This window comes from Rhinatrema bivittatum, chromosome 1 (genome assembly GCF_901001135.1).
Source record: "Rhinatrema bivittatum chromosome 1, aRhiBiv1.1, whole genome shotgun sequence".
NCBI lineage: Eukaryota > Metazoa > Chordata > Amphibia > Gymnophiona > Rhinatrematidae > Rhinatrema > Rhinatrema bivittatum.
Window position 1 is genome coordinate 697,939,241 of NC_042615.1, and position 18,692 is coordinate 697,957,932.

General features: G+C 43.7%; 1 protein-coding gene across 2 annotated transcripts in view; it reads left to right on the forward strand.

The window, feature by feature from the left end:
* The window catches only part of JMY (junction mediating and regulatory protein, p53 cofactor), a 231,717-nt gene that overhangs the window by 203,178 nt on the left and 9,847 nt on the right, over nucleotides 1-18,692 (forward strand). The window contains exons 10-11 of one of the 2 annotated variants that reach the window (XR_003852469.1): nucleotides 8,281-8,591; nucleotides 10,743-12,106. Coding sequence is in view for 1 of the 2 variants with exons in the window: in XM_029575526.1 (XP_029431386.1) it covers nucleotides 8,281-8,588 (308 nt within the window). In the remaining variant the exon portion in view is untranslated. Of the gene's footprint in view, nucleotides 1-8,280; nucleotides 8,592-10,742; nucleotides 12,594-18,692 lie in introns of those variants that run through there. The other variant, XM_029575526.1, reaches the window with a different exon arrangement.

An 18,692-nucleotide genomic window follows, 5' to 3' on the forward strand; every position in this document is an offset into this window, starting at 1 on the left:
AATTAATATCTGAAATATTAAAGTACAGTACAACCACTTAGTCATTTCATGCAAAAGTGTCAGAAACAGAACCCCGTCTTGACAAAATGGGGATAGTTTGTAGGGAGTGTTGATTATATCTAATGATGTCAGTATGGGTGTTCTGTAAATAAATCACAGGGAATACTGGACAATAGGATGTAGGGATTTTTTTTTTTGCCGTATGACAGGGGTAGCCAACCCCAGTCTTCAAGAACCACAGACAGGTCTCATTTTCAGGATATCCATAATGAATATGCATGAGAGAGATTTGCTTGCACTGCCTCCATTGTGTGCAGATGTATCTCATGAGTATTCATAGTGGATATCCTGAAAACCAGGCTTGTTTGTGGCCTTCAAGGACCAGAGTTGGCTACCTCTGCCCTATGCGATTCAAAGAATAAGCTTTTCAATGAAACCATAGAAAGATGATAGCAGAAAAAGATCATACAGTCTATCTAGTCTGTCCATTCATACCAACCAAGTGGAATTTGTTTTTCTTTCTCCCAATGGAACTTTTTAATGTAGTTTTCCTAGCGTGTAGCAGATGGACTCAGGACCAATGGGTATAGTGTACTCCTGATAGCAGTTGGAGACGGATCAGATTTCAATCTAACTTCAGCCGTAGTACATATACCCCTGCAGGAAGTGCAGCTCTTCAGTATTTTCCGTCTCCATAGCAGTTAGGGACTCTATACACTCTCGCACAGCGTTAGAGTAATTTTACCAAAGAAAACCAAAATAAGAAGAAATCTTACCTCTATAGACGAGCCCCGCTCTCCTGCGGTGACACCCATTGGGTCCCTCCCCCAGTTGAGAATTCCAAGGTGATTTCCGTGATCCCTCGGAGGTAAGGCTCGTACCGGCAGCCGACCCTCGGCGGGGACCTAGCCCCCCGACATTGGGTGAGGCTGAGAGGCAGCGGGTGCAACTTCGAGCACGGCGGTGAAGGTATTTTCCCTCTCCCCCCGCAGCCGGATACCGCCCAGAACAAGACCGGGAAGCGCCGAGACAAGGTAGGTAGAAATCTATTTAAAAGTCTCCGGTCTCCGAAGCTCGAGGAGTTGCACAGGTCGCCAGCCGGCACCAGTGCCACTGGGTTGATCTGCCCTAGCAGGGTTAGATCCCGGTCAGATCAGAGGGTCCTCCCACATGGAGACCCTCCGAGGTGGTCGCCATATTGTCCGCGTGGTCGCTGTCACCATTTTGATCTGTTCGCCGCCGTTCCGATCCGTGCGCATAGAGGCGAACCGTGCACACAAATACCTTGTGCGCCCAAGTACCGTGCGCACAAGCAACGCACATAGCCACGCGCTTACTGTGCCGGGCGCATAACTTCGATCTGTGCGCACAACAGCGCGCACATCTCCCTGAGTGCGCACCAAACCTACACGCACAACTTCGACGCACCGGAGCACACAACTGTATTTTACGTGCACAAGCCATGGCACCACCGGAAAAGAAACTCAAGGCTCAGGGCCTTTGCCCAGCATGCCACATTAGAGCTGCACAGCATGAGGAGGCCACGGCCCTGTGTATACAATGCGAAGAGGCCCTAGGGGATCCAACTCATGGCCCTCCCCAGCCGGTACCGGGTTCCAGCCTCTCGAGCAGTACGCCAGACCTAGCATTGCACAGTGGGACCTCCCTCAAATGGGGCTCCCCAGGGACACGGCGCCCCTTAGTCTAGACCCAGCATCTATCTCCTGGGTGGAATTTTTCAAAGGTCTGCATACCTTCATCCACATGCAACCAGGGCCTCCTATAATATTGCCATAGTCTCCACCAGAGGACCTCAACATCCCGGGATCCTCTATGCCCAGAAAGTGATCCCACCTCCCAGAAGCCCCACCTTCAGGGACACGGACAACTCGGATGAGGATTCAGAACCCCTGGAGGAAGGGGAACTCCCTCCGGGGACAGAGCCCCACCGAACCATGAGATGCTTCTTCACCAAGGACGAGCTTCCAGACCTGGTCACACACAGCTTAAAAGAGCTTGCTATTCCGGGCACAAGTGCCTCGGGGGAACCTAAGACGAACCCCCTACTAGAGGGACTCCGTCAGACCTCCCGCCATTTCCCACTATTACAAGCCGTCCAGCAACTAATTGACCTGGAATGGGATGCCCCAGAAACTATGTTCAAAGGGGTGTGGGCTCTGGCAGCCATGTACCCTCTGGACCCAGCCACCAAAGATCTCCTGGCATGTCCGAAAGTGGATGCCATGGTGTACGCGGTCTCGAAGCGCACTACTATCCCTGTGGAGGGAGGAGCAGCACTCAAGGATGCTCAAGACAGACGTCTGGAATCTATCCTCAAACAGTCCTTTGACATCTCCGCTATGTCTTTACAGATCGCGGCCTGCTGTGCCATGGTCACACGTGCCTGCTTATCACAGACCAGGAACAACACTCCTGGGGAGGCCCAGAACCAGCAGTATCATTCCTCGCGGATGCCACTTCTGATCTGGTGCGCACCGCAGCTAGAGGAGTGTCATCCGCCATGACAGCCAGAAGACAACTCTGGCTCCGGAACTGGTCGGCTGACGCATCCTCCAAAACGAGACTCACAAGGATGCCTTTCAAGGGAATACTCCTGTTTGAAAGCGAACTAGAGAAGCTAGCAAACAAATGGGGCGAGTCCCCACTGCCGTGGCTACTGGAGGACAGGAATAAGAGAAACCAGCGATCCTTCCCCCGAACTTCCTGGGGCAGAGGATCACAGCGCTTCAACCCATATAGAAGCACATATCAAGCAGCCCGCCCCGCAGGCCGAAGCCAGTCCTTTCAAAACAAGCACAACAAAAGGGGAGCCAGCTCGGGCCCAGGCCCCAGCCGCACCCCACAATGAAAATCAGCCAACCCGTCCAAAGGAAGAAGCCATAGGGGGCAGACTTGCCCTATGCTACCAAAGTGGGTCGAGATAACTTCGGACAAGTGGGTCCTATCCATCATTCGAGAGGATATTACCCTGATTTCCACCACCTCCCTCCGGACAAGTTTGTGGAATCCCCCTGCGCGACCCTTCCAAGAGGATGGCAGTGGAAGCTACACTGACCAGATTGCTAGCCTTAGAGGCTATAACTCCGGTGCCTCCACAACAAATAAATACTGGACATTATTCCATCTATTTTCTCGTCCCCAAGAAAGAGGGAACGTTCAGACCCATCCTGGACCTCAAGGCGGTCAACCGTCACCTGAAGATTCCACGCTTCCGCATGGAAACCCTACGCTCGGTAATAAGGGCGATACAACCAGGAGAGTTCCTTACATCCCTGGATCTGTCGGAAGTCTATCTACACATTCCGATCCATCAAGAGCATCAGCGTTTTCTAGGCTTCTCAATCCTGGACCGTCACTACCAGTTCCGGGCACTACCATTCGGGTTAGCCACTGCACCCCGGACGTTCACCAAGATTATAGTGGTGGTGGCAGCAACACTGAGGAAGGAAGGAATCCACATGCACCCTTATCTAGACGATTAGCTGATCGGGGGGAATCCGCAGAGGAAAGCCACCAGGCAACCAACAGAGTCAAAACTCTACTGGAGAGCCTCGGGTGGGTAGTCAACACAAACAAGAGCTGCCTGCAGCCCTCCCAATCTCTAGAATACTTGGGAGTCCGGTTTGACACCAAACAAGACAAGGTCATCCTGACACAGACAAGGAGATCAAAACTGATGACCCAGTTGTGAACCCTGTTGAGCAAACTTTGCCCCACAGCATGGGATTACCTACAAGTCCTCGGCCTAATGGCATCCACACTGGAAGTAGTGCCATGGGCACGAGCTCACATGAGACCCCTACAACGCTCACTACTATTACGATGGAATCCACTGTCCCAGAACTACACCGTACGTCTTCAGCTCCCGGACAGAATTCGGGCCTAACTACGATGGTGGCTACAAGAAGGCCATCTGAGCCAGGGAACGAGACTATCCTCACCAACCTGGATCCTGCTCACCACGAATGCCAGCCTACGAGGATGGGGAGCACACTGCCAGGAGCTAACCGCCCAAGGGCAATGGAACAAAGAAGAGTCGGGATAGAACATCAATCGCCTAGAAGCCCGGGCAGTCAGACTAGCTTGCCTACGGTTCAGTCACAGACTCTGAAAAGTGGTCAGAGTAATGTCTGACAACGCCACAACAGTGGCCTACATCAACCGTCAGGGAGGAACCAGAAGCCAACAGGTGTCTCTGGAAATAGACCTCCTAATGCCATGGGCGGAAGCGAATCTTCAAGAGACCTCGGCCGTCCACATCGCCGGGAAAGACAACGTCGCTGCGGATTACCTCAGCAGAGAAAGTCTAGACCCAGGAGAATGGAGGCTATCGACCACAGCATTCCAAATGATAGTAAACCGTTGGGGAACACCAATCGTTGACCTCCTGGCAAACCGGTCCAACGCTCAAGTGCCCAGTTTCTTTAGCCACAGGCAGGAACCCCAGTCCCAGGGAATCTATGCCCTGGTACAGACCTGGCCACAGGAGACTCTGTTATTCGCCTTCCCACCATGGCCCCTATTGGGCGCAATCATCCACAAGATAGAACACCACAGGGGACCAGTACTTCTAGTGGCCCCGGACTGGCCAAGAAGACCGTGGTACGCAGACATGCGAAGACTGCTGACAGGGAGCCCTCTTCCGCTACCTCCACACAGAGACCTGCTCCAACAGGGACCGATCCTCCACGAGGATCCAGCTCGATTCTCTCTTACGGTCTGGCCATTGAGAGGACTCGTCTAAGGAAGAGCGGATACTCCGGGGCAGTAATTGACTCCCTACTCCGAGCGCGCAAGTTCTCCACATCCGTAACATACATAAGGATTTGGAGAGTATTCGAAGCCTGGTGCGAGGACCGCGACATCATACCTCACTCAGTCAAAATTCCTGCGATTTTGGAATTCCTACAGAACGGCCTACAGAAGGAATTGTCTCTCAACTCCATCAAGGTACAGGTGGCCGCATTGTCATGCTACGGAACAAAGAGTGAGAGCGGCAGCATAGCCTCTCACCCGGATGTCTCCCGCTTTCTGAAAGGAGTCAAGCAGATCTGACCACCCCTGAAGTGGCCGGTGCCTCTTTGGAACCTCAACCTGGTCCTAGATTTCCTAGCAGGAACCTCCTTCAGACCTCTCCGTGGCCTGTCTCTCCGACTATTAACATTGAAGACAGCCTTCCTGCTGGCAATCTGTTCGGCCCGTCGTATATCCGAGCTACAAGCACTGTCCTGTCGAGAGCCATTCCTCAGACTCACCCCGGGAACCATCCAGTTACGCACAGTTCCGTTGTTCCTCCCCAAAATGGTGTCTCACTTCCATCTCAACCAAACTATCTCGCTACCATCGCCAGATGAGCATAAGAAATCTGAAGATGCTCGAAGTCTACGCCATCTCAACGTCAGCAGGCTCCTAGTCCGATACCTGGAAAGATTGGAATCTGTACGAAAGACGGACCATCTATTCGTCCTTCACAGTGGGAAGAAGCAAGGGGAAGCGGCCTCGCGAGCAACCATAGCCCGCTGGATCAAAGAAGTCATCAAGGCGGCCTGCGTAGAAGCAGGCAAGCCACCGCCTTTTCAAGTCAAGGCCCATTCTACTAGAGCCCAGGCAGTGTCCTGGGCAGAAACCAAGATGCTGTCACCTACCGAGATCTCCAGGGCGGTGACATGGTCCTCCATGTCCACCTGCTCCAGGTTTTACCGCCTGGATGTTCAGGCTCGAGAGGACACAGCATTTGCAAGGGCAGAACTAAGTGGGTCACGGGCAGCCTCCCACCTGGTTCGGGAGTAACTTTTATACATCCCAATGGTCCTGAGTCCATCTGCTACACGCTAGGAAATGGAGAAATTACTTACCTGATAATTTTGTTTTCCTTAGTGTAGACAGATGGACTCAGCATCCCACCCACGGCTGCCGTTACTCATGGAATTCTCGGGTGACATCCCCGGGAGCGAGTAATTCACGGGTAAGCCATGCTTCCCTTCAGCTAGGACACCCATCCTACCGGGTGTCGGCGTTTCCCGGTTGAGGGCACTGGCGGTCTCCAGTGATAACCAATTCCGCTGGTTCAAATTAAGTTATCAAAGTTATAAAGTTAATCAAGTTATTCAAATTATTCAGTCATGCATATATCCACAATGCTTTTCGAGGAGAATACTGAAGAGCTGCACTTCCTGCAGGGAGTATATGTACTAGGGCTGGCGTCAGATTGAAATCTGATCCGTCTCCAACTGCTATCAGGTGTACACTATACCCATTGGTCCTGAGTCCATCTGTCTACATTAAGGAAAACAAAATTATCAGGTAAGTAATTTCTCCAATTTTTCTACAAATGTCCTTTCTTATTTAGATAATATATTGCTTTATAGAAGATATATTTGTATGCTATGTATCGCACTGGTAATATAGAGCACAGTCTGCAGCAGTCCATCTCCAAAATTCTTTCTTCCAATTGTACAACTTTTGTTTAATGTGTATTTGCTGTGTGCCAGTTTAGGTCAAAACTCAAACAATATGATAAGATATAACCCTCCAAACATATGGAAGTAAAAGCCTCACTTGTTCAGAGCAGTCTTTCTTTAATTTCAAATTCATATATTTTGCTGTGGTCTCTGACAAAGCTTAAGGCACTTTCCCATAGGATTATAATGATGTGATGTCATCTCTTTTTTTTTTTTTTAATGCAAAGCACATTTTTCAAACTCTTGTATCATATAAATGGCTAAACAAAGTTTCAACCAGATTTAGCAAGTGTTATTGGAAAAAGACTTCTTATACATTAAGGAGCCAATTTTCTATGATAAATAACCACCTCAAAAATGCCACAAACATCCCCCACCCCACCCTGATCATTTAAAATTTGTGCTCATTAAATCTCAAGGCACACATACGTAGTGGGGCTAAAAAGGAGCTGGGTTGGCGGCATTACCAGGGTGGGACTTTCCTTTAGCTAGCTTTTCAATTCTAACTGGCTAAATTTACCTGTAGAACTCTGGCCACACAAATGGCAAGTCCTAAATCTGATTGCTCAAATTTTGAGCAGTTATATTTAATTATATATTAATCAAAAAACTAGCTAAAAATAAGAGAAAATATCTAGTCATCTCGCCTGCTCAGCGGGTTTTTGAAAATTGGCTGCAAGGTTTAAAATGTTGGTTTTGCAACAATTTCAGATATAAAGGCATTACTGAGCACTCATTATGACTTCATTATATAGAAATTGTAATCTCTACATAATTTATTTACGCTGTTTGCAGCAGATAGTTTACTTGAACATATATTTACAATTTAACTTTCTGTAAATGTTTGAATGCTGTTTTTATTTAGAATAATGTAAATGTAGGCTAGACCACTGCACTATTTATTCTTACATTTTACTATTTATCAATATAGGCTAGATGTTTGTGTGTGTGTGATGGTGGTATAAAACAGTGCTTCCCAACCAGTATGCCATGGAAAAGTCACCACTGCCTGATGCTCAGATCCAAACCAGCACCTGGGCTCTGCTCGCAGTAACAGGTCACTAGTGGTGACTCAAACATGTAGGATCTCCTTTCTGGGTACATGTTATTATGCATACTTTTCTTCCTAGCTACAGCATGAACCCTGGAGTATGGTAATTAATGGGCACTATGCAGGGTGTGGCACACATCATGCTGCCTCATCTTTTCCCTCTTGAGCTTCTTCCTGTGAATCTTTCCAGCCTCTGTCTTATCCCCACGTGTACTAATGTGACTTATTCTGAGGAGCTCTGGCAGCCACATGCAGCAGCCAAGGTGTAACTAATCGAGTTGGCTGCTTACACTACATTGACGTCTCTCTTGTCCTGCACTTGAATGCAGAGGGAACTGGCCCATTATGCCGAGTTTGTTTTTCCCTGACCTCTCCTTTGTTTTAAAAGTTGGAAGCATAACATGTGGGGCTTTCAGTGCTTCCCTAGTTCTTCTTTTGGCCATATGAGCCCTCTCCATGTCCACAGCTCCTGCCCTGCTAAGGTTGGTATTCCACACATTTGTGCTAATGTAAGCATGCCTTGGGCTTGAAAAGGTTGGGAAACACTGGTATATGTAGGCACTTTCATTTTCAATTTTTATTGTACTTTGGCTAGGAATTTCAATGTTTGAACAAAAAAAGAAATCTATGGAAAAATAACTTTTCCACTGATTGTTTTCATGTGTGTTTATACAAGTCATTTTTCCACTGAGTTGGATTCTTGGTTATTTTTTAAATTTACATTTTAACTTTTGTGACATCCTACAGTGAGTTCTCCTATGGATGAAGTATTAGCTTCCTTGAAGCGTGGTAGTTTTCACCTGAGAAAGGTTGAGCAGCGATCTCTGCCTCCATTTCCAGACGAAGATGATAGCAATAACATCCTGGCACAAATAAGGAAGGGAGTAAAACTGAAAAAAGTGCAGAAGGAGGCTCTGAGGGAATCGTTTACTCTCCTACCTGAGACTGACCCCTTGACACGCAGCATCCATGAGGCACTTCGACGAATCAAGGAGGCATCACCTGAGTCCGAGGATGAAGACGAGAGTCTGCCTTGCACAGACTGGGAAAGCTAATCTGTAATACTTCTAGAATTTATTTTCGTTTACTATTTCTTTTCCCTATCCCCATTAACATTATTAGGAAATGACTTGCAAATTTTCAGTGATATAATTTGCAGACTTGCAAACTCTTTAGTGTTTATTATAATTATTTTTAATTACATCAGAATTTGAGGTCTTAAAATGGCAAAATAAGTTGAGAAATTTTGATTTTATAACAATGTGGAGGAAACAAAAAATTAAGGAATAATAGAAGTGTGTTTAAAAAGTGCCCCATAAGATTACATAAAAACATAAATTTGTTTTGCAGATTAAGGAAGAAAATTAGAAAAGTATGACATGTTAAAATGAAAGCCCAAATACCATTTTATATTTAAATTTTTATCTTTTGAATCAAATACACATTTGAGCCACAAGACTTATGCTTATAGAACTAATTCTTTCCGATTCCGCTAATAAGCAAGACTCTCGTGAAGCTACAACAAGACCGGGGCTTAATGATTCTCATAGCCCCGTACTGGCCGCGCCAAATCTGGTTTCCCATACTTAGCAACCTCCCTGTCCAGGAACCCATTCGCCTGGGCATGTCGCCCAACCTCATAACACAGAATCAGTTACACCACCCGAACCTCCAGGCCCTCTCTCTGATGGCGTGGATGTTGAAAGGCTTAAACTACAACCACTCAACCTTTCAAATGACGTATCTCAAGTCCTAGTAGCTTCACGGAAGCCTTCCACGCGGATATCTTACCGCTCTAAATGGAAGAGATTTACCTTATGGTGCACACTCAAGGGCTTGGATCCCTTTTCTTGCCCTACACCGAGTCTGTTAGACTATCTCTGGCACCTCTTGGAATCTGGTCTCCAGACATCATCTATCCGAGTGCACCTTAGTGCCATCTCTGCTTACCATCAAGGAATAGGGGATGCCCGATAATGGCTCACCCCCTGGTGAGTCGCTTCATGAGGGGCTTATTACAACTTAAACCTCCTCTTCAGCCACCAGTTGTGGCAAGGGACCTCAATGTGGTACTTGCACGGCTCATGCACACTCCTTTTGAGCCTTTGCACTCCTGCAAACTCAGATGCCTTACATGGAAAGTTCTTTTCCTAGTAGCCATCATGTGTGCTTGCAGGGTAAGTGAGTTACAGGCCCTTGTGACCTACTCACCCAACACAAGGTTCCTCCATGACCGGGTGGTTCTTCGCACTCACCCAAAATTCCTTCCTAAGGTGGTTACTGATTTCCATTTAAATCAGTCCATAGTCTTGCCCACTTTCTTTCCAAGGCCTCATGTTCACCCAGGTGAGCAAGCTCTGCACACCTTGGACTATAAGCGTGCTCTTGCGTTTTACTTAGACCGCACTGCAGCCCACAGGAAGTCTACCCAACTCTTTGTATCTTTTGATAAGAACAAACTTGGGAATGCTGTGGGCAAGCAAATACTGTCAAACTGATTGGCAGAGCGCATCACATTCTGTTACCAGCAAGCAGGCCTTCCACTACAGGGTCGAGTGCAGGCACACTCAGTCAGAGCAATGGCAACGTCAGTAGCACACTACCGTTCAGTACTGATTGCTAACATCTGCAAGGCTGCGACTTGGAACTCTCTCCACACTACTGCCTGGACAAGGCTAGGAGACAGGATTCAGTCTTTGGCCAGTCTGAACTAAAAAATTGTTTCCAGTGTAGGAACCCAACTCGTCCTACCTCGACCAGCTGTGAATTTCAGGCTGCCTCATCCTTGCCAACAGCACCCCAGTTGTTGTGCCTGTTGCACATGCTAGGTGCTGATCGGAGAGGTGATAGAAGTGGGTTGAAAGTGAGAAAGGGGAGGAAAAGATGGAGAAAGAAATACAAGGAAAGGTAAAATGAAACTGTCAGTAGACGATACAAAATAAAAGGAAAGAGGAAATTCAGGCAAAAACAAAAGGTAATGGTAGCAAAAATGGTATTTGAATCTAAGAAAGTATGGAACAATCAGAATCATAAGAGGAAAGCAAAGATAAAATCTGAGAACAAGACAGGTCGATGATATTGCAGTAGGTAGGAAAAGTGGGCAGACCGTTTAGGCTTAGCCGTTTTTATCTGTCATCAGTTTTGACAGTTATTTAGATAGGGTTCTGTCTTTTTCCCAGTTACTCATGTCTTCTTTTTTTTTTAATCAGGTGATCATTCACCACCATGGATTGAAGATGATGATCCCACAGTTAAAGCTCATGCTTCTTCATCCAAGGAAAACTATTAGCAGTCATTTTCACCACTGAGCCCAGAGTCTGAAATGGTTTTGGCCAGGAAATTAGAAGGATACATCACTATGCAGAACAAAGTTCACACTATGTTCTGAAGACCAACATCATTTTTCGTTCATCCCAGCTGTTTATTGTTGAATAAAACATTAATTAATTGGACATATATTTTTCATAAGCATAATAAGTCTTCAGGGTATTTTCCCAATCCCTTAAGCACTTTTGTATGGGTAGATAAGACAGGGAGGAGAAATCACTGAATTACTGTGAGTTGTAATTTAAGAATCAACTTACTATGACATATACCCTTAATAGCATTGTTTGATATAACAAAATGGAATATGGCTTCTTCCATTTGCATCAACTTATATAATAGCAGTATCTAACAATATTTGATACAAAAAAAATACAAAGCACTCCATTTAACATGTAACAATGAAATAGGTATAAACTGTGCTCAAAAGACCTTTGAGATGTGAAGGAACACATCCAGAATGAAATATGTTGTGATAGACAAAATGTATTTGCGAAGTATGTATTAGTCAGTGGCTATAGTTATTTTCCAAATGGTATGAACCTGCAAGGGAGCCTTGGAGAGCTTGCTGGTAGATCATAACAAAAAGCAGCAGTTTGTGGTTCAACCAGGAAAATGCAAAATGAATAGAGCAACAAAGATGTTACAACATATTTTTAGCCTACAGGTAATGTTTACAGCACCAGGTTATGAATTGGATTTCAGGACTATTTTCCTTGCTATGGGTCCTTCATTTTTTATAGTTCAGATGTGGGGCTCAAAATAGAACAGTTTGGGAATCAATGAATTATAAAATGGTACATTCAACAGGGCATGTAATAGCACCTTTTAGAAGATTAATGGCTTTTAATTTGTATGGTTTTGTCTAGATTTTTCAGTGCTCTTGAAATATAAAATTTAGCCATTCTACACTGTAAGTTATAAATAGTTTAAGCTTTATACATAATGTTATATGGAGCAGTCCTTTGTGTGATTTGCTTATGCTTAATTTTATTTTTGTCTGTTAACATTTTTTGAATGGATCCTTGTTTTATTGTTGTAAGCAATGCTTTTAGGGGTTTTTTTTTGTGGAACACAGGATAAAGATTCTACAGGAAGAGTGCGGAAAATCTGTTCTTAAGGGGGGGTGAACAGGCACACTCACCCCAGGCATCCGTGCATTAGAGGGCCTGCACTAACATCCAGAGAGCCAGTGGAACAGAGTTGATGCAGCAGCAGCTATCTACGATGTTCCTGCAGCTACTTCTAGGTTTGTTGGCTGCCTCTCTCTCTTCTCCTCCTCCAGCAGGATGATATGGGACTGTGACCTGGTAGATACTTTCAGGCTGGTAGCATGCTGTTGGCCTCAAATCTGAAGAGTCGAGAGAGGGGAATGGTTGACTGGATGGGGCAGAACACGCAGTCTTAATTGCACTGTGTCCTGCATCACCGTTGCCCAGGGACAAACCCTAAGTGCAGGATATTTTTTTCATATTTATATACTAGTTGGAAAAGATAATAGTTCTTTTTTGGTTTTCCTTTTGGAAGGGGAGGGGAGATGTGCCCTAGAGAGTCTTCAGAAAATAGTTTTGTGTATTAGTTATCTTCCTAAAAGCATGCTGGCTTGAATCACTTCCATCCCTAACTTTACACCAAGCAGAATAGTATGTTTTGTTTCATAGCACAGTGAGTGTTTAAAGTTAAAGAAGAAACTAAATTTTCACAGCTGAATGTTCAACAGGTACAGGCAATTGAGTTTATAACATTAGAATTATCAAAGCTACCTTTTTGCAGGGTTATGAATAATCTTGAGTCAAATCGAAAGCTACTAGATGTAATGTTGCATTTAACAATCAGAAAAAAAAGTTAACTTCATTTGCTTTATGCTGACGTGAAAGACAATATTTCATGCTTAGAAATGCATCTGCTCTTCTTTCCCAAAGTTCTGTCACTAACTAGTTAACTCATTTATAACAAGGGTAAAAATCAGGTCATTTCTCTTGCCAATTACAGGTATTTCTGTACTTTATTTTAGAAATTTGTTAAAACATCAGTCATTCTAAGTTATTTAATGATATTCTTGGCCATATTAAATATTAAATGATTTTGCAAAAGCCATATTAAAAATGGACAGTTATAGGCACATTTCTTATGAATATTGCTCTATTTGTAGAATAAGCATGCTGTACATTTTCCAAAAGAGGTTTTGTGGATAGTATTTCAAATTTGATCTTCATTCTTTCCCATGTAATCACATTCCTGGTCTAAATGCTCATCAGATCTGTTACTTATTTAGTTCCCAGCTGGCTGGGCCTGTAATACTCTAATATTCTTTCCAAATTAATTTATGATAAAATGTGATTTTTTTTTTTATCTGTTTGAAAGTGAAAGCAGAGATGCCTAGCAATAACTTTGTACAGATTTCCTGCACTATAGCATGAATCACATTTAATTTGTATGTATTTGAGAGATTGTCAGCATTCTGACCATTGTTTAAGTCCAGAGCATGAATTTTTAGAAGTCTTTAAGCTGATATATCTGCACATGAAGGTGTCTGTAGTACAGTGTAAAGACAGTGCCTATATTTTTCAATGAGGGGGCATCAGGCTTTTATTGCTTCTCTTTACATAGTGTCTAAAATGTACTATAAATTATGTAGAACATTAGACTGGAAATTATTAATCAAGTGGAAATCCAAAAAATAGAGAAATAAGTTTTCCTAGCCCCATGCAGTACAGGTGTATACTGTCTAAATATGTAGTAATGATTAGAATCATTCAGTACTACCAAGTGATCCATAAAGTTTCTCATTAAAACTTATGGATGTTATAAAATATGGTCTTTGTATTGAAGTTGATTACCCATATTTCATTTGTAACCAAATCAGTAATAAAACTAACCTGGTCTTTTATATACTTATACACACCAGGGAAGTGGTGGTCAAACTCAAGTTATCTATTTAAGAAAATAAAGCAAGGTTTTAGGCTCTGGAGGGAGCCCAGTTCAAGCCTTTTATATAGCTAGTTCAGACTTAGCTTGTGAATAAAGTCCTCAGCCACAGTTGCATTTAAAAAGTTTGAATTAGGTCTCGTGTTTCATCTTGCAGATTAGTTAAATGAAAGCAAACTCAACCTTTATCTAAGCTGCTACTGTTTCATGGTAGCTAAGAGCTTCTGCTATATAAACTGAACTATTAATGCCACATATGTTGCATCATATGTTGTGCTTTATATTAAAAGAAATGGCCCATTTGATAAATATATACAGGAGATTCCATGTTCAAAGGCTGTCTAATGGACATGGTCAAGCCAACTGGCATAGCAGATTTTAAAAGAGGTTTGGATAATTTCCTGGAGCAAAAGTCCATATACTATTAGCCAGGTAGACTAAGGAAAGTTATTACTATATCTGGGAGTGAGAAACAGACAATAGATCTACTTTTTGGGATCTGCCAGACCCAGACTGGCCACTGTATGAGACAATGCTGGGCTCAGTAGACCTTGCTCTGACTCAGTAATGGCATTTCTAATGTTTCAAATGCAACCACCAATGGAATTTTATTCTGTAGCCCCAACCCCTCTGCTGTCAGGGCCTTGCCACTGTCCTGCTTTGATCCCAATCGCTGCCATTTTGCACTGTTACCTCAAGAAAGAAAACAGCATAGGAGTACAAGCTGCAGAATTATAGAAGTGGCCATGGCTGGGCAGCAGTGAGGCCAGGTCAATGCACTTTCTGCCTAACCCACTTCCCCAACTCATGGATACACTTAATCCTCCCATCTATTTACCAGATGATCAATAGAAAAAGAGCATAGTAACATATCTGCTGATTGCTGTCTGCCACTTTTACTGTAATAAAGCTTTGAGCAGCAGATGAGAGGATCAGGGAGAAGAGATAGTGAATGCATTACAGGTAGAGGTAATTGTCAAATTGGCCATCATCAAGATTTGAGACCATCAAATTATTTGTTGTGAGAACACTTGCTCTAATGTTCCACAAATCTTGCTTGGATCATTCAACACATCTTAAAAATAATGTGCAGGAAACCTGGCTGATGACTCATGTATAAGGAATAATCTCTTTGGAAGAAAAGTGAAAGAAATAATAGACATTATTAAATATTGTACTTCTCTACATTATCAGCGGCAACAATGAAACATCTTTCTACATCTAGGCAGCTCAAGCCTCAGTATTACAAAAGGTAGTACTTAAAGGAGGAGAGATATCAACCGTACCCTTGTCAGCAACACAACCCTCAGCAGCAGCTCCGAGAGAGAGTAAATGAAATATTTGCAGCTGTCTCAAAACCATTTCCCAGTTAGCCTTGGACAGTGTTCCAGTGAGATGAAGACTCCAACATTTCATTCCCACATCATCTTTCATAACATCTGATTAAGATCATACAGCCAGGAGTACAATATTACATTTAATATCTTTTCCTCCGAGCAATCCTCCAAGGAGGTACTCTCTAGTTGCAGATCAGATCACACTTCTGGAACAGGAGCTATCAACCCTGCTCTCAGCCAATGCTGAGAACCTGTTTCATTAGAGGAAAAGATCATAGGTTTCTACTACAAATATTTCCTAATTCCAAAAAAGACAAGAAGACTTTGTTCCATCTTGGACCTCAGAAATCTCAACAAGCATCTCAAGAAAGAAAAGTTCAAGACAAACTCCTTAAGAATCATTCTCCCTTAACTGGAGATCAACAACTGGTTATCTACCCTAGCTCTCAAAGATGCTTATACACACATTTTAACTCACACGGATTACAGGAAATTCTTACAGGAAATTCTACATTTCATCATAGGAAACAATCGTCAGTATTGAGTTCTTCATTTTGGCCTCTCATCGGGTATCAGAGTCTTCACAAAATAAATACCTTGCAGTAGTTTCTGCTCATCTAAGGCTGCATAATGTATTTGCTTTTTCCCACCTAGACAACTGGCTCTTAGGCTGAACCCACCTACTCCTTCACACTTCATATGATGGAAACAATTCACACCCTAGATTTTATTATCAGTCTCTGAAAATCTAAGGTAGAACCCTCTCAAGTAATAGACTGTAGGAGCTCATTTGCATATAACAGAAGAGATATATTTTCTTCCTCAATAAAAGAGTGAGCAATGAGCAAAATTCTACCAATTTCCAAACATAGACAAGTCATAGCCTAGCTGTTTGTGCAAATATTGTCACATGGCAGCAACAGTCTGTCACCCCTTTTGCTAGTCTTGCCATTAGACCAGCTCAGTGGCATTTAAAATTTCAGTGGAACCAACATTTCCAACTATCTCACAAGGTGCAAACATCCATCACTCAATTGTCTGACATGGTGGTTAAATCCTTCCAACCTATGTAGAAGTCATTTTTTTCACCAGCCTCAATTTCAGGAAACATACCACAGATGTTTCCAGTTAAGGTTGCAGAGCTCAAGTCAATCACTTATGTTCTCAAGGAAGCGGGTCACCAATAGAAAAATTCACTTGACCATATGGAATTAAAAGCCATCTTCAGTGCTCCAAGTATTCATTCCCTGGTTACAGAAACAAGTAGTCATTAATAAAAATTGACAAACAAGTTGTAATATTCTACATCAACAAACAGGGACAGGCTCCTTCAACTTTTGTCAGGAGGCTTGCAAAATTTGGTCAAGTTGTTTTATTTGCTGGGGAGAGAAAATTGGATAGTAGACAAATTAAGTCACCAGCTGCTGCCACACAAATGGTTACTGGACAATTGAATAGCTTAGGAACTGTTCCACCTCTGGAGTACCGCAATCATAAATCCGTTTGCAACACTGTTAAACAGCGAACTTCCAACATATTACTCCAGAATGCAAACAGAGGATAGTCTGGCAGCAGATGCCTTCTCAATTCCATGGAATCAAGGACTGCTGTATGATTTTTCCCCAGTTCCACTAATAACCAAAGCCCTTCAGAAGTTAAAGAAAAAGGGCCAAATGATTTTGATTGCCCTGTTTTAGCCTCGCCAAATTAGGTTTTCCATGGCTACGCCACCTACGTGTTCAACTTCTGGTAAAATTGTGCATAATCCCATCCCTGATAAACAGATCAACAAAAATCTATTATACCCAATCTTCAATCATTGGTTCTGACTGCTTAGATGTTGAAAGCAACTTAATATCTTCTTTGCATTTGCCTTCTGAAGTTCTCCTACCATCTAGAAAATACTCAACAAGAAAATCTTATAACTTCAAATGTAAAAGGCTCACTGACTTGAACTCTACTTTTCAACAAGAGCTTTTTATATATCCTGTTTCCCTGATAACTCAATACATGTTAAGCCTTTCTCAATCAGGATTGAAGACTGTCAAAGTTCTTCTCAGTGATGCAGCAGCACACCATGAAAATTTAAAGAGCCTTCCTATTTCTCATCAACCTACAGTTGCCAGATTCATGAAAAGGCCTACATCATCTTAAACCTCTGATTTGAAGATCATCCTATATCCTGGGATCTGAATGTAGTTCCTACCGTAATTCATGAAACTGCCATTTGAACTTTTGGCAAGGGCAGAACTAAACTTTGTTTCTTGGAAAGTTTTATTTTTAATAGCAGCTACATCTTCCTGGAGTGTAAGTGAGCCTCAAGCCTGTTATAATCAGTCAGTACAGCATTTCAAAATAAAGTGAAAGCTCATCATATTACGCCTATAGCAGCTTCTCTGGCACGTCTGCTCTACCTCCATTGAAGATATATACAAAACTTGATCTGCCATCTCCGTACCTTTACTGCTCATTACTGCCTAGAAAATGTTTTACTGTTTTAGACAGGCAGTTCTAAAGAGCATGCCCACTTACAGGCCAATTCAGTAAAGTCCGCGGAAGAGCGGGCGAACTCCCAGCGCGCGTCTAAGCCACTCTCCTGTGCGTGCGATTCAGTATGCTAATTAGGCCCGGTGGTAAAACCAGGTAAAAGGAGGCACTAGGGACACTAGCGCGTCCCTAGCGCCTCCTTTTGGACCGGAGCGGCGGCTGTCAGCGGGTTTGACAGCCGACGCTCAATTTTGCCGGTGTCTGTTCTCGAGCCCGCTGACAGCCATGGGCTCAGAAACGGGACGCCGGCAAAAGTGAGCACCCAGTTTTCGACCTGACAGCCGTGGGCCAACTTCAAATTTTTTTATTTTTTACTTTTGGAAAGTTTTGGGATCTCCGACTTAATATCGCCATGATATTAAGTCGGAGAGTGCACAGAAAAGCAGTTTTTACTACTTTTCTGTGCACATTCCCGGTGCCTGAAGAAATTAGCGCCTACCTTTGGGTAAGCGCTAATTTCTGAAAGCAAAATGTGCGGCTTGGCTGCACATTTTGTTTTCTGAATCGCGCGGGAATACCTAATACCTAATTTGCATGTTGCGGGCGCTATTAGGTTCGGGGGATTGGACGCGTGTTTTCGGCCCCTTACTGGATAAGGGAAAACGCGCGTCACTGTACTGTATTGGCCCGATAGATTGTAAGATCTTTGGGGCAGGGAATGATATCTGATTTCGTAGCATCCAGTCAGATGAATCCAGAACAAGTAGGTTATGTATCTCTACCAGCAATGGAGATGGAGCAAACTGATATCACAGTATATATACCTCTGCAGTGACAGCCTGCCAGTATTCTCCGTCTTCAGTAGATGGTAGAGATGCATCTCCCTACTGGGGATTGCGTCAATTTGAAAAAGGAGAAATAAGGAAAGTAAATTTGCCTCACTTTCCTGCAGTGATACCAGTTGGTCTCTCCCCCAGTTGAGAATTCCTGAGATGATTTTCTTATTCCCTTGGTCCGTTAGCTGATTTTCAGCTGGCATGGACTTAGCTGCTTGAGCAACTGAAATGCAGCAAGTTTAAGAAT